The 16,671-nt window shown below is 38.7% G+C and overlaps 1 protein-coding gene across 9 annotated transcripts in view; it reads right to left on the reverse strand.

Annotated features, from left to right (window-relative positions):
• RBM33 (RNA binding motif protein 33) overlaps positions 1–16,671 on the reverse strand; it is a 100,368-nt gene that overhangs the window by 41,241 nt on the left and 42,456 nt on the right. For all 9 annotated transcript variants that reach the window (XM_086865342.1, XM_086865359.1, XM_086865356.1 and 6 more), the window contains exons 11-13: positions 2,043–2,202; positions 818–1,149; positions 146–388 (exon numbers count right to left, since the gene is read on the reverse strand). In XM_086865342.1, coding sequence (XP_086721468.1) covers positions 146–388; positions 818–1,149; positions 2,043–2,202 — 735 coding nt within the window. The remainder of the gene's footprint in view (positions 1–145; positions 389–817; positions 1,150–2,042; positions 2,203–16,671) is intronic.

Consider the following 16,671-nt stretch of genomic DNA (forward strand, 5'->3'; position numbering starts at 1 on the left):
AGGCAGAAAATGAGCAAGAGATGGTAAAAGTAGGGGAAAGAGCAGGAAGGGAATAAATAAAACTGAAAACCCACGCTGGTGAGTTTTGAAACCTGTGCTTACATGCCTGGTACTCATGCAGGACGCTGATGTACATGGTACTTACATGCCTTGGTTTCATTGGACCCTGTCGTGGCTGACACTGCATCCTGTTATTATTTGGCTGCTGCTGTGTGGCTTGCATGTGAGGCCTGAACTGTGGCTGGCTCATGGGCATCAAGGGCTGTGGAGGCCCTTGGAGATGGTGATGCTGCTGCGGCTGCTGGTGATGGTGCTGCTGCTGCTGCTGGTGATGGTGCTGCTGAGGCTGAGGTGGTGGCTGAGGCTGTAATGGAGGATGCATGGGACCCTTCACATGAAAAAAAAATAGTTTAGTTTCAAAGTAATAAACTCCTGGAGAAGCAGCTCCAGCTCCTGAGTCCCTAGAACTGTAAGCAGCTATGAACCAGGTTAAACTAAAATCATACAGAGGAAAAAACAGACCGACAGAAGCTTACGCTTAAACCTGTGTAAGCTGACGTAAAAAAAAAAAAAGAGAGGAATTCAAGAGCTCCTGTCCCGCAGAGCGTTTTGTAATGAGGCTCATCCCGGCCCTGTGCACATCCCCGGAGCGCTGCCCCGCGGCCGAGGCCGCTGCCGGCAGAGGGCGCTGCCGCCCCGCGCGGCCCAGCCCCGAGCGGGACTCGGAGCCATCGCTCCCCGGGCACGGCCGGGCCGGCACTGCCGGGCCGTGCCCCTCGGAGCCGCCGTTCGGCGGCGGTACTGCCCCGGCCCGTACCTGCATGCTGGGCTGCGTGTGCGGGGACAGGAAGGGCTGTCCCGGCGCCTGCAGGAACTGCTGCCGCGGGGGGATGAAGGGCCGCGGGGTGGCCGAGCCCGGCTGGTTGAAGTGCAGGATCCCCACGGGGCCCTGGGGCTGCATGCTGGGCCGCACCGGCCGCTCCCGGGGATACACCGGCTGCTGTCCCTGCTGGCTGAAGGCGGGCCCGGGAGGGTTGAACGGCATCGGGCTCTGCGTGGGAACGGGATGGGCGCTGTTTAGAAGCGGGGGAGGCGGTGGCGGTGGGGGGCTCCGCTGCTCAAACAAGGGATGACCTGGGAACCTCGGATCTGTGAGAATGAGAGAATTGATTCAATGACAGCCTCCCCGGAACACGAACACATTTCAGAAACATAAAGCTCTCGTCTGTTTCGGAAAGTAACCTGAAATTTGCAGAGTGCAAAACCGTATGGGATGTTTTAATTATAAGAGCTACCCTCGAGGTTATGTTTCTCTTGTTCCTGTCATTTGTGTGTAAAAGGAATTGATCCTTGAAAGACCAGCACAACTTGTTCTTTGCTGGAATCAGCAATGCCTTTTAGAAATTCTACATTAATAAAATCAATGAAGGATTCCAGTGATTATAGTTTAAACAACAGAAGAACTCAAAGCATTGGCACCATTTGCTGACCAGGTATTTAGCACATTTTTACATATTGTACAAGTATATTATGTATTATATATATTGTAATATTTTATATATACACATTACATATATATGGTATAAATATAAACATGCACTTACCCTCTCTTTTTTTTGCTAGGCTGTATCATTTTATCTAACCTTACAAATTTCTTGCACTACACACAGCCCAGGCAGTTTAAAGAGTTACAAGAGGAAACCCAAACGTATGGAGAGTACTTGTTATCCAAAATATAACAAAGCACAACAGCTTCACTGCAACAATCACTTAGATATTATTTTTGTGTCCATATAAATATCTGGATTCATGGCAGTTACAGGTGAAGACATATTAAAAAAAAGAAGTTAAAATCCACATCAAAAGAAGTAAAAATATACACTAAACACAATATCTGGCATGTACCAGCCTGGCTACATGAGATGGGATCTTCCAGCCTTCAGGTTCTTCTGAACACTTCATGTTGTGGGATACGTAGTCACAGTGCAGAGTCACTTTCCAAAAGGAGGGTGTTAATTGTTAATGGGACAGAAAATGCTCACCTGCTATGAAGAAAGGATCTCTATCCTGAGGAGGTGGAGGAGGGAGTGGTGGAGGTGGTGGGGGTGGCCCTCTCCACTGGTCCTGGATTGGCAGCCTCGGGGCTTGGGAGAAGTTGGTAGGAACTGGTCCAGGCGTATGCTGCTGGAAGTCTGGAGGGCCCTATTTAATAAGGCAGAATTAAAATTAGGACTACCATACAGAAATTTATGTATTGTCTGCTGTAACTTTTTTCTCTTAAAAATACAATTGCTGTACGAATTATCTCCTATCACCTGTACAAACTGACAGCCCTTACTGAGTCATTCTTTCACAACGGAAGATACATTAAACCCGAGTACAGTATCTTGAAATGAATTCACAATGTTTTAATAATCACTAGCACCACAGGAATGCCATTTCTTCTCAAGCTTATTGAAATCCATGCAATTATTGACCTTCTTTCCCATTAATCCAAAAAAATCTGAATGTCTACTTTAGAAGACATTCCTGACATTTATCTTCATAAACCGTACTATTCTTCATCATCAATTTAGCACAATGTAAGCTACAGAAGGGAGTAGCTTTACTTAAAAAAAAAAGGGGGCGGGATGAAGGACAATTTATGGCATCCAGAAAATTAAAGAAATCATCTTTCTAAAAGAATTAAGATGAGTGTCACATTTCTGTGTATTCACAGTTTAGCATTTGAAGCATTATGAGTACAAAATTTTCTTTCCTCCAGTAAGGCATTGGATTTTTTTTTCTTTTTTAAATGCCTTTGCATATTGCAGGAAGCAGTATGTTAATACAAAAGCAGAACTCCGCAGAAGACACATTTAATTGAGTAATTCACAGCAGGATTTTCTTTTATATCAGAAGTTGACAAAACACATTGGCAACTTCTGATACACAGAGTAAGCTTTGCTTCACATAAATTATATTCTCAACCATTTCCGTATTATGTGAGTAAATCAATTAAGTAATGAAAATAATCTGTGAATATCCTTGCTTTCCTCTTTATAAAGATTCTGAAATCAGTGGTGGGATCTGTTCTGTCTACATGTGATACTCGCCTTGAAGCTTAAAACTTGCATTGCTGAAGACAAGCTTTTCAAAACAGATTTCAGACCAAAAACTCCCTGCTAGACTGAAGTATTCTCAACAGGAAAGGGCCAAAGAACTATGCTGCAGTAGCTTATCTCTTATATCTTGAGTTGCCCTCACCAAGGGTATGCACAGTCTCACCCTATCATATTTGTACTGCACGAAGACTGGAATTTTAGGATAAGAATTTCTCACACAGCAACAATGGCCCTGGAGCATGCTCACTATCAAAGCAGCACAAGACAGAGATGCTTTACAGCCTTCTACCAGCACAATACAACTGGGATTGGCAAGGCTTAAGCAAGTAGATGAGAGGCACCAAGGATCAGATACATTATTAAATCTGTGGCCTTACTGAAACACCTGAATGGGGATATGTGAGATCCTAAGACCTCTTATTTGGGACAAAGACTGTGACTACTTATTTTATGTCATCATACAGCCATCAACTGTAAATATATTATCATTCCTAGAGATTAAAGGGTCTATATCCCCTTCCAGTGCTTCCAGTCAGCCAGTCTCCTGTGGGTATTTCATTTAGTGAAAAGACATTATATTACACTCAAGCATGATAGTCCTCATAACATACACACTGTTTGTAGGAGGAGCTATACGCTTCTGCAGGTGAACAGCTACAACACACAATGTTCCTGCCACCTTGGAACTGACTACTGCCTTTGAATTTCACAGTCTATCTGCAAACAACAGCAGCTGGAGCAAGAGGGAGCTGTTTGGGATGCAAAAAAGTGACATTTATTTGTTCCATAAAAACCTTTTCAGGTTTAGCTGAACAAGGATGTTCAACTTCATTGCCCTTCCCTTGTGTTGAGCAGGACAGCACTGGCTGTCCGCCAAAAGATGCCAAAACTGAACACAAACCTTGAGGATCCTGACCCTTCGCTCCCAAAATGCACCTCCAGCATCGCTGCACATACGGGCTGCCAGAGCTCCAAACTAAGGTCAGGTGAAATCCCTCCTCTTGGAAGACTTAGTGATAAAAGCCTATTTCTCAAAGTATTGGTCTTACAGCAATCCCAGGGAATACACAGCCCTTCCACATCCTTGAGGGAGGCACCCAGCAAACCAACTAATTTTCAGCTATTTAGTTATTAGTTTACCAGTGGATAATGCATAAGGTCATTGCAACAGGAGCATGGGAGAATCCAGTTCAACAGGGCAGTTGCACACAAGATGGTGTGTTTTAAACTTGCATCTGATTTACAGCACATAGTCATCTTGCATCTTGGGACAGGACATGGTCTTGACAACCTTTTCAGGAGCTCTCAAATTTCTCATTCTTTTCCTTCGACATACGCCTACACTTATTTTAGTCATTTGTAAAATAGCCAGCAAAAAACAAATTATGTGGAAACTTACTGAAACCTGGGCTAATAAATCTTAAGTGTCACATATCTGCCACCCGAGCTGAAGAACTGGCAGCAGCAATGATCTGTCTGGGCTTGGTTCCAAGCACCAAATGGCAGTGCCGTGATCACAGTCCTCTACCTGTTTCTTCCAAACTCCACGTATTCTGCCCTGGACGAGGTAACGCATCCTCATCAGTCTCTCCCCTCACTCCCAACCTTTAGTTTTAGTGCAAGGCTGAAAGGCAACAGGCTTAGGCTACAAAATAAGGAAGCAGCCATCTCAGGTTCTCAACCATATATGTAACCTGGTCTCAAGCATCTTCAATATTAATTCCTTGCCCAATTTGCCTTTTTGCTCACCTGGTTCTGCTCACGCCTTCAGATACATTTTCTCATCCCCATCATGTCTTTCCCTCTGCCCACTGGCTCCTAATCCCAGCATGGATCCAGCTTCCAGACTCTGAACTAGTGGTCTTGTGCTGTGGCAGCTGGAGCTGAGCAAGTGTGGAGCAAAGTGGAGCAAGAGCTCCTACTTTCCCCACTGAGCCCCTGATTTCCTTGCTTGTAACACTTAAACCAGGCCATCTCCCCTCTTTTTCCTGCCAGGGAAGCAGCAGACACAGGTTGAAAAAAATCCAGTACATTTATTTTAAATAAACAATTTTTTGTACCAGCCTTCTCTCTCCTGCCAACCTGTACTCTCATTATTATGCTCAGATTTATCTCCTCCTAAGGCAGCCCTGAATTGCAAATGCATGGAAAGTCCTGTTGAATTTCACACAGCCCTTATGTACTGAAACATCCTCAGTGCAGCCAAACTCAATTTTCTTCCTTGGAAACTGAGCAATAATAAAACATTTCTAAATAACTCAGTTGGGGACAAGAGTATTTTTCTACCATTTCAGTCTTGGAATTAAAGTATTTGGAAAATTTCAACCAAAAGGATTCAAAGTAAGGCCAGCAACCAGCACAACATCTTTAGGCCACACACTCAGAGCAGCTTTCTATTTCCCACCATAAAGAAACAAACCTTTATGAAATAAGCTTTAGTAAGGTTTAGAACTGAGTAATACAAGGTCATTCTAGATCTAAGAAAGCTCACACTTTAAAAAAAAATAAATTAATTATAGTTCATTTACCAAAAAAAAAACCAACAAAAAACCAAAAAAACCATGAGCCAATAACCAGCAAGACATTTTAACGTTAAAAATAGTAGGAATGCTAATTTCAGCTCACTGCAATCTTCTATACCAAAGGTGTTCATCCATCTTAAGAATCAAAACATCTAGTGTCCTCTAAATATCAGCACTGATTTAATACAAAGTAACAGGTATCCAACTGTTACACAAAAGCTGGTGTCAAAAAATCCCAATGAATACTCGCTAAGATATATTAAAATTCTTTTTTCTCTGGTTAATAGTATGTGTCATGAAAGTACATGCTGTGACAAGTCTGGGTCAAAACTCTTAGAACAGTCAAAAAAAGATCAAGAAGGCAATATCTGAAGTTTGGAACATTTCCTACTGGCCTCTCTTTCTTCCATCCCTAGTAGTTAAGAACTCTGGGTTTTTTTCCATTTCTTAAGATTCCAGATTCACTAACAAATACCTACCTATTTGATTGCTGAGCAGATTTTAACTTTATGCATATGACATTTTGAAAAACTACTAAATTATGACTGATCACATTTCTTGGCTGATAACCAAAGGCCAATCATGCAAAATTAATTGCAAAGGCATTTGTTATTTGCTGAAAAATGAATTACCAATGTTTGCATCTTAAAAAAAAAAAAAAATTAACTTCTTTTCCTTCTTATAGTCATGAGAGACTGACCTCCATTTCTTTCCTAAACCAGCTTTGCTTCTATATCCCTAAAGATAAAACTTCTGTCCTAAATAACAGTAAAGCAGGGAGAAGGAAGCTTTTATTTTCATATTTTACATTGCTGAAATGATTCTTCTGAAAAAACTTCCAGAATAATTCCAATAGGTATTCAGTTGTGTAACTGATTCATATCACACCCTACATATGAAACTAAAACTCTAACATTCAACTACTTCCAGACACACATGAACTTTTTTAAAGAAAGAAAGTATGTAAACTATGATGGTTATTTTCTTAAATTATGAGGTCTTTTTCTATTATTCTCTAATGACATTACTTTATTTTCAATACAAATACAACTGTATTACCACTTTAACTGTTATTTATGTCAAATTCTAATTGTCCTAAAACCAGTACAAAGTAATGTAACAGTTTTCCATTGCTTAAAGCTTTTGAGAGTGGGCTTGTTTTTTTAGTGTGGGGTTTTTTATATATATATATATTTTTTTTTGGTGCTTAACAGTAGTTAAACTACAATTTTAGTAGTGGATTATTTTACCATTAATGTTAAACTCTACATTCTGCAAGTATTTGTTGCTAATAACCCCCAAGTGCCCTCTGGTATTTGGTAGAAAAGACCACTCAGAGCTATTTAACTTCAAAAATTAATGAAGAGCAGGTGCAAAAGCCAGGTTTCATAATGGTCTATTTTTGATAAAATAAGCATACTGTAACATAGATGCATAATAAATCTTTATATGCACAGTAGTTACTCCCATTTTTCATGGTTTTGCTATCCGGACAGTTTCAAATTACACCCAACTATTCAGTACACACATAAGCTAAGAGTCCCTGGAAAAACATTTTAACTATTACTTCACCATTATTAAATCTTTCAGGAAACCTCCTCACTCAGTGTTCAGAACACCTATATTTAAGCTAACAGGCTCCAACCTTACAATTTTATTTTGTTAAGTCATACGATCAGCCATGGCTTCAAGGTTCTACATCTCAGTCTAACACTGAGGGAAAGGACAAAAAATGTAAAGTGCCTTCCCAGTGAGATGCCATAAGGTTGGTTCACATTCATACAGAAACAGGTACCATAACAGCTACCAAAATGCCCATAAGAATGACCCAGCACACATCTGTATCTTTTCCCATCTTTAAGGAAAGCTCTGAATTCCATAATTAAATTTATCCTTGTGCAATTTTATTTTGAAAATTTAATAAGGAAAAAAGGTGGTGAATAAGAATACAAGATTTGAGGTCTAGAAGGAAATGATACTGGAAATAGGATTCTGTGTAGATTTCTTAGGAGAACACAATCACAGACTTTTCAGAAATACTTCAAAGGAGAAGGTAAAACCACAATGAACTGCTACTGACAGGTATTTTGTCTTAAATCTTTGATTTTGTGATCTTTACTGTTACCAAAAATGTAACAGTAACTCTTCCTCCCACACACAGTAATTTACTGCACTTCAGACTGACATTTTTATACAATTCTGAATAACTGCAGGTTATACAATTTCCCATTTTACTAACTTCAATTATTCAGTATAGCTAAGGCCTAACCTACACCTTATCAATCACTTTGGAAAAAAAAAGGCAATGCAAACTTGTGTCTACAATTCATTAGAGTTGTGAATAGCTCATTGAACATGACTTTCACACACTCATGCAATCCCACCTCCTAAAAGAACACGAGATAAGGTTACTTTAATCCTTTCAAAGAACTGCACTATTTTGCCCTCCTTTTATCCCTTTAAATATCCTTCCTAGTTAAGAAATTAACATTTTCTCTCATACAATTCTTACACAAATTGTACTTTTACTTTTCTGCATCTCTTGTTAATTACATGATGTTATCTCCAATAATCTATTCATGAAGCACAGATAACTTTGGTTACCAATAAAAGGGAAAACTTAGCATAAATTGCTTAGCACAAAGTTAATCTTATAAAGCAAGGAATAAAGAGGATCTAACAGCTATTATATGATTTATCAGCTTCTCTAAAAGGGTCACTCCACTTTTTTCATGAGACTAATTAAATACCTTAACAATGTCATTGAAACTTCATGAATCTTTCAATAAAATACACCCTGCCTGTACAACATGTTTTCATTTATTAATCTCACTTAAAATGCAAAGAGCTAGGAAAACCCCATTGACAGTTAAGCAGGGCCACTCAGTTAATTCTTCTTATATGGTTTAAATGCAAAGAATAATGACCACTATAACCTATGACAATTAAAACTATAGCCATCTGTCACGAGATGTTAATCCTCTTATTTCAGCAGCCCCCGGACTTTTCAAAAAGCTCTCCTAAACTGCCTACCTTCTGTGCAAAGAAGTGACTTTTCATCCTCTTGTGTAGGAAACCCTGCTCATATATCTTGGATATGGTTCAAAAATTTACAAGTAGGAATATGTATCCATATCTTCCACGAAACATGGGTCCTCAAGTTTCACAGTATTTTCTTTTAGTTTGCACAGCGTACAGAAAGGAATGACTCATGGAAATATTTTACTATAAAATTAATTTTGATACTTTTAAAATACAGTTTCAATGACTTGGTATTGTTTCTCTGAGGTCTACGACAATCACGTAAGTCCATTAAGGTAAACTAAAACCTAGTAAGCATCATGGTTTTCTCAAAAGATTTAGGATAAGATCACCTAATATAAAAGACACCTTGAATTCGTGGATAATCACGGACAAAAAAGTTCAGTGCCCATAAAAGTCCAGACAAGAGTTTTATGTTACCCATATCTGAGTCTTTCCAAAGTTTCTGGAATGTATTTTCTGAGGGGTAAGTGTAGAGATAGCCAAGCACTGGTTAAAGTCCATGGACTGCTCAGATCCTGGCACTATAGGCTGAGTCAAAGAGAACAGGTCAGTATTTTCAACTGAGCTGAAAGTAATTTTTAGTATTAAAATGTACCACACAATTTGGACAAGATCCTCTTTGATACTACATAACTCCAAGAGATAAGAAAGAGTGCTGGGAGGCTTAGTCCAGGTCATCTGTAAGAGAAATCACCAATACCCTATTTCACTGTTTAGGGTCTCAAAATAGAATCCAACCTACATGGTAAACCAGTACAAGCAAGGAAAGAAAGGCCCTTGTTATCCCCTGTTATTTAAACCACCTAATGATCAAATAGCTAAAATAAGTAACACAGGCAATACAGAAAGAGATGGGTATTCCCAGCAGGCTGACAATCCCTAACAGTTCAGGAGACTAAAGCTAGAAATTAGAGCTACCGTATACTACAAGTGTCCCTTTTCAGCAAGTTTCAGGGCATCCCCACAATACATTCAGCAGGACCAGATCCATATTGCAAATGGGGACAAAAACACTTCTAACTTCAGTGTGTTTCTAAGAGAAGCAGCAAAGCAGACAGGTCCCTAAGCAACCACTTCTCCACAGGACAAGTGCTTCAGAGTCATTAATGAAATACAGACATAGAAAATGTACTGGTAACTAGATCCCAGCTCCAGACTTAAATTCCTAATTTTAAATGCTGAATCTGCAAAAATACTACACTCCATCTATTTTGTGTGGATGAAGAAAAAGTGCCTCCAGCAGAGACAGGCCATAATGAAAATAGTGTGACAAGCTGCTGCCACTTGCACAGACTGAAGGAAGAATAAACCCAAACCTCTCAAACCACAAACCTAAGGAATTTCTTTAACACTAAATTCTAGAACTGGGAGGATTTGGTTTCGCTTAGGTTTGCAATCCTCTGCAGGAGTGGGATGTAGAAGAGTGCACAATAATTTCTGTTTGGTGCTTTCTAAGATTAAGTACAAAACAAACCAACTGGGGAAATTTGTTTGACAAACGACACTGATGTCACTTAGAACAATGAACTCTCCCTTGAAAGATGAGGATTTCATAATCATTTAGTAAAAGACAGTAAAACCCTTCTGCATAGTTTTTGTGCTGAAAGCTACCAGCTTTATGGATATGTAATAAATTAGGAACCCCTCCTGCTCTCAGAATGAATGAGGTAAGATCTTTCCCTTGGACTCTGCAGAAACTACTCCATGGAAATGTTATCATGGTGTTTACATGTATCTTGGTGGCCTGCAAGCCACTAACAATTAGAAACAACTTGCAGCTACAACTAAACTGGATCATGAAAGTAAAATTCAAGATTTCTACTACATTACATTCCAAGATCAAAGTTGCAATTACAATTTATTGAAAAACAATCTGAGAACCTCAACGTGACCTGGGGATGATGCTTCTCCTTTTAACAAAGTGGTCAGATTGCTACAAAAAAAGTCAAGCAGCCAGCTTTATAGAAAACAAACATGAGAATTGCTGCTAACCTGGACTTGGAAAGGGACCTGATTATTTATAAAATAAATCAAATTACTGGATTGATGATTTTTAGTTCTGTTAGGAAATCTCTTATTTGAGGTGTTCTGCATGTCTCTGACCTTACAAACACACTGATATGAGAACTTTATATACTCAGAGTTCCCAATATGCGTGCAGATACTATTCATGCATTGGGTAAGAAAACCTGAATATTTTAATCATTTTTCAGTATCCCACAGTCAACCCAAAATTTTGTATTGCCTTGAATTCTGAATTGCCTTATTTTAGTGCAACAGTAGTGACTTACTGCTTTATAATAAAATGAAGCATTTTCACTTTTACATTCCAAATAATTAGCAAAAACTGAAGACACAGAAGGTGAACAAACACCAGTTAATAGATTTACTCTTTTTCATATTGTGATGACACAAATATTCCGAGTTATCTTTTAAAAGGACATTTTCCCATCTCAGTGAAATAGCTTAAGATAACTCTACTATCATCTAATACTCTCTAGTATTATAACAGATAATGTTAGTTCTCTATTCAGTGTTTAAGCTCTAGATTACTCTTACTGTATTGTACTCAGCAGACTGTATATTTTAATTGGATTTCTTTACAAGTCTTGATTTCTGCAAAGTACCTCTTAAACAGTGCTTAAATAATGGCAAAAACAGCATATGCATAATACTCTACCCCTCTTTGCATTGATAAAAATAAGTGTTTTGCTTACAATGGCTTTTTAAAAGCTTCACATTTTGTTCATAGAAAACCCAAAGTACAACCTACATATCTAGAGAAACCAAAACTTTTTTACTGTGAGGGTGCTCTAGCACTTGCACCATCCTTGGAGATATTCAAAAGCCACCCACATGTGGTCCTGGGCAACTGGCTTCAGGTGGCCCTGCTTGAGCAGAGGGATGGACCAGGTGACCTCCAGAGGTCCCTGTCAACCTCAGCCATTCTGTGATTCTGTGTTTAGCAGGTACTGAAGCTGAGCTTGAAGAAAACCTACCATCATTTTCACAAGGAAAAAACAAATCTACAATACTGTTTTTTCTTGGCTGTGCTAAACAGCAATCACCTAACAGAAAGATAAATGACAGTAACTATAAAATATAAATGCACAAGTTTTCTGCTCCATTTTACTGTCTTCAGAGCACGTGCACACTGGAGCCAACATGACAAGTTAAAGGGTTACTGCATTTAGAAACCAGCTATTTCTCTCTTATTTAATAGCTGTTACCATCATGTTTAGCTGCTGCTGCTCCTCCTGCAGATGGGAATTCATTGATATGATTAAATTTGATGGTATGATAATGTATGGTAATCGTGATTAATCAGAAGCCCACTAGCAAATGGAGGATGTTGGGTATTATGTCACCTGCATTTTAAACTGCATTCCCTCTATGGCAGCCTGACAATATTTGACAGCTGGAGCGATCTCATGCTGCATTTGCTTGCTACTACTTATAGATCTGATAAGAGAAAGTGCCCATCATTCCTTCACTATCTTAAGTGTTGTAATTACAGAGCTTTGCAGTCAAGTTGTGAAAATGGTACCTGTTAAAAACCAAAGCCTTTTGCTAGCTGCTGAACAAGCTCTGTCTCACATCTGCAAGGGCTATAATCTGAAAGAAATGTAATTTGATGCAGCAGCCTCATTCAAACATGATTTGCATGAAATGCTGTGTAAAGCAGTATCCAAGAAATGTCAATCAGCACCACCTGATACCATCCATGTATTCTGTTAAATGAAAACAAAATGCTTTCTACACTACCTGTGATCTGCCACTACTACACAGTGATAGAGGGAAAATTTCATTTACTGTTACTCATTATAGTGAAGCCATAGCTAAAGCAAAATAATTGTGAGGAAGTAAGAGAATCGTTTTCCCAAGTGGCTTTTTATTTCCATTAACAGTTTGTCTCCTACATACCTACAGCTGCAAACATGTACAGGTTACTATGTATCAGTTTAAAATGACTGCCTGTGGTCAGATGCAGGACTATTTATAATTTGTCTTTACTATGAGTACTAAAGAATATGAGCCCACATTAATAACAATTGCTAAAAAACTCTTACATGTAGCAATTCATGATTGAATTTGAAACAATAGGGGGAAAAAATCCTCCCTATTTGCATTTCCCACAAAACACAGCAAACACTTTTGCAAGGAATTTTGTTTTCAAAAGCACTGCAAATTTCTGCCTCTACATCCTGTAAAAACTGGTGCAGCCACAGACCCAGGCCCACTGTAATACCATTAAGCCAAGTTTGATAAAATGATGGTGGGGTGATCCATGTCAGTCCAGAAATCACCTGGGAAAAAATATAAGTAAGCTGTATTCTAATGTGTCTTTTATAAGTTTGTATAGCACTAATACATTGCTTTTTTAAAATAAGTATTTCAAGCAATTGACCATGAAGGACAGCAACTTCTGTTTTGAGCAATGACTGGTCACCTGTTCAAAAACCTCTCACAGGTTAAATAATAAAGTATTTAAAAACAGTGTCTGGAACACAACACTCAAAAGATCAGAAATCAAACTACTGTTTCCAGACGAATCAAAACTGATCAACCGCCTTTCACAGCATGCATTTGAGACACCACCTGATGTGCTGGAGATCAAGTGGAAGAATGCTGAATGAGAACACAAAGTTTACTGAGGTTTTTGCTGTTTAAGGAAAAAAATATGTATTCTTTGAGATACTGATTATTTTAAAATTAATTTCTAAGTTCCAAAAACAAATAATGTCACAATCCCCTGGGAATAAAAAAGACATACAACATAGGCTATTCTCAAGGGCCTGAGGATAAGTCACCCTAATCAGGTCCTACAAATACTAAATAAAACAATTTAGGTTTTACAATTCATCTTCTTCAGACATGAATCCAACAGTTGTCTGAAAGACATCCACCTAGTGCACTACGGTGTCATATCAAAAGAGAAAAGCTTTGTGCATTAAAAAATAGCAGAGCCCTCCTGGCACAAATTACTCAGGTAGACACTGGTGCCACTTCATCTTGAGCTCAATGCTGCTCCAGACTGTTCCCAACTTCAGCTCTCAAACTCAAGTTGACCAAAGCTGGCTGTGGGCTGGGCACCTGCCTGGCTCACATCAAGGTGACAGCTTAAGGACAACAGCTAAATGAGAATTTTTGCCAAGTCCCTGAAAGTTTTCCTGGCCAAAGGCATACATCTCCATTAATAAGCTCTGCTCTCTCTGCAGCAGCTTCAGAGGAGGATCCAGGTCACAGACAGAGAGGGACTGGTCTCAGACCTGAGGAATCCTTTTCTTCTGCCTTTAGCAGTGGGAGGCAGGTTCTCCCCAGCTTCCTCTTCTCTCCAAATGCCCCACACTCCAGCCACAAATCTGGATGCTAGGGATACCTCACAATTTCTGGCTGAAGAACACTGACACCTTCCATCCCAAAGTGGGCATGACAATTCTTCTTTCACTTCTGTACGTCCATAAGATACTGCACATGTGTTTCATGCAGTATTATTACTTCACTGTTCATTAAATTAAGTAAGTGATGTTTGAAACCAAAAGCTTCTATAAATTTTTCTTCAGGCAAACACTGAAGTATTTCAGACATGAAATGTGCTGGTGGACTCAGATAAGCTGTTGGTCCAGATTTTTTCATCCCTTCACTTCCAGCTTCACACTCACTAATGCTCTGGCCTCTGTAATAGTCAGCTAGCACAGCCTTTATACAATACAAAGTGTTTAGAAATAGCTCTTCCATTTTCTATTTAATCTCTTCCCTTGTTTTACCCCATCTTTCTTCACAGAACACAGGAACTGAAAGAGAAATTACCCCAAATAACAAACACTGGATGAAGAACAGGAATCACAGTTGTCCCTCTTGTGTAATATAAAACCCTCCTTCCCCAAATATAAAAATATAAAATATTTTTATAATATTTATAATTTTATATATAAAATATAATAAAATATAAAAAAGCTCCTTCCCTAAACTGGGGCATCCACAAGAAAACACATGAATAGTTCAGAAGACCTATATGAGCAGTCTGTGAATAAAGTCTTATGTGCCCATCCTTTAAATGGACAAGTCCCCAAAGTAAACTGTTTGTGAAACACCAACTGTGACACTGGGACAGGAACTCTAGAAAAGGCCTCTTAACCACTTTAAAGCAAATGCAGATGATAAAGCCAGACCTTCAGAAGGACCCTGCCAAAGAGGTTATTTAATCTATTATTTAAACTGTTCTAAGAAAACATGCACTTGGCACTTGCACAGGTCCAGGTTAATTCAAACCATGCTTGAAGACTGGATTACTATGAACTACAGCCACGAGTGCTCAGACTAACAGAATTTACATCCTTAACTCCCAGATCCCACAAGTTCACCATGTTTCTCAGCTGTGACACACTTCAGATCCACCATTTATTCAGTCCTTATCAGTTGCATATAGCTCTCAAACACTATTCACACCAAGTCACTCAAATGCTTGAAGAGTAACAGATAAGCCAACTTGATTACTTGAAGATTACTGTAAGTATTAAAATAACTCTGTGTAGGCAACAGAGATTAATTCCCTTGCATCTTTTCCAGTACTCCCTCTCTAAACATTCCAGGAGTTAAGTTTTAAGAAAGAAATAAGTGAACAATGAGCTCTAGCCTGAAATACTAAAATTGAGATTCAAGGTTAAGGGAATTTAATCAGCCCCCACTCTAAGCAGGTTCAGTCCTGATCAACACCAGCCTGACATAGCACTACATTATTTCCTATAATTTAGGTCTCACACCATATGTTAACATGCTCATTACAACTTTGTTCAACCCTTCAATTACATCCTTCTGCAGAAGGTTGTAAGAATTAACCATTACATAGTTACAAGTCATTTCATCAGCCCTAAATTAACAACACCTGGTTTCCAATAGATTATGACTGGCAATTGATTAGCTCTGATTGAAGTTCTTCCCATATTTGGAGCACACAGGCTCTCTGCATTGAGAGGTTTCTCTCCTCCATAAAATAGAAACTCAGAGACAAATTTTTCCCTTCAGTTATGGCATTGCCCACTTCTGGTCTCTTCTTGCAAGAATTTAATTGCTTTACATGTTTCCACCTCTGCCACATTCAATCAAAAGAAACCATCCAGTTCAAAGTTCAAGGGAAGAGCAGACCGCAAATATTTAATTCTAACCCCACCATCTTTTAGAAGCAAAGCAATCGGAAAAATCAGTTAACTATTATTCTTTGATTATGCAATCCTAAAAACAAGAGCAAATTCAAGTTACTACATATTCAGTGATTTTTTTATACAATGAAGAAAGGGCTGAATGAACTGTATGTAGTCTGGAGTAAGTCTTTGATCTTTTTCAAATGGCTTGTCAAAATTGTCTAACCACTTCTGCATTGCTTTAAGTCAACATTTATACATAAACAAGTGAATTATAATAGCACAAAGGCATCTGACATGTAACAGCAAAAAAAAAGGTAGTTCTGCAAGATAAAATGTTAGTTAGAAAGTAAATTTGTCTTCAGCTCAAGAGCTAACACACTACATTTAATAAAACAAACATGAGATATGTACACAGTGACACTTAATTCCTAATCCTAATATGACTGATAACCTATGCAAAATTTATAAAGTACTTCATAAGGGAAGTCCACTTTATAACTCAGTGAGCCATGGAAATGAAGCAACTTTCTCAGGGTCATGCTGCATGTTACTGCTGAAGTAGGAAAAAAACAGTCAGGGAAACCAAACAACAGTGCCAGATCCTCCTAGTTAAGTCAGCCCTTTTCCTCCTCCTCATGAAAATTTAATTAAACTGACTTTTCTGGCACACTGCTTATATATAAATAAAACGCAGCAAGCAATCAAGTTTGTCCTGCAGGCTAAAGGAGCAAGGGTCCTACCAAAAAAATGTTTCTTTTACTTTATTCTCTTTAAAAACTGTTGCATACTGATTAATTATGTTTGCAATACTTCTCAACTTGCAACCACAGAAGTGAACAGAACTAAAATCTAATT

Source organism: Cyanistes caeruleus, chromosome 1 (genome assembly GCF_971803275.1).
Source record: "Cyanistes caeruleus chromosome 1, bCyaCae1.hap1.1, whole genome shotgun sequence".
Taxonomy (NCBI): Eukaryota; Metazoa; Chordata; class Aves; order Passeriformes; family Paridae; genus Cyanistes; species Cyanistes caeruleus.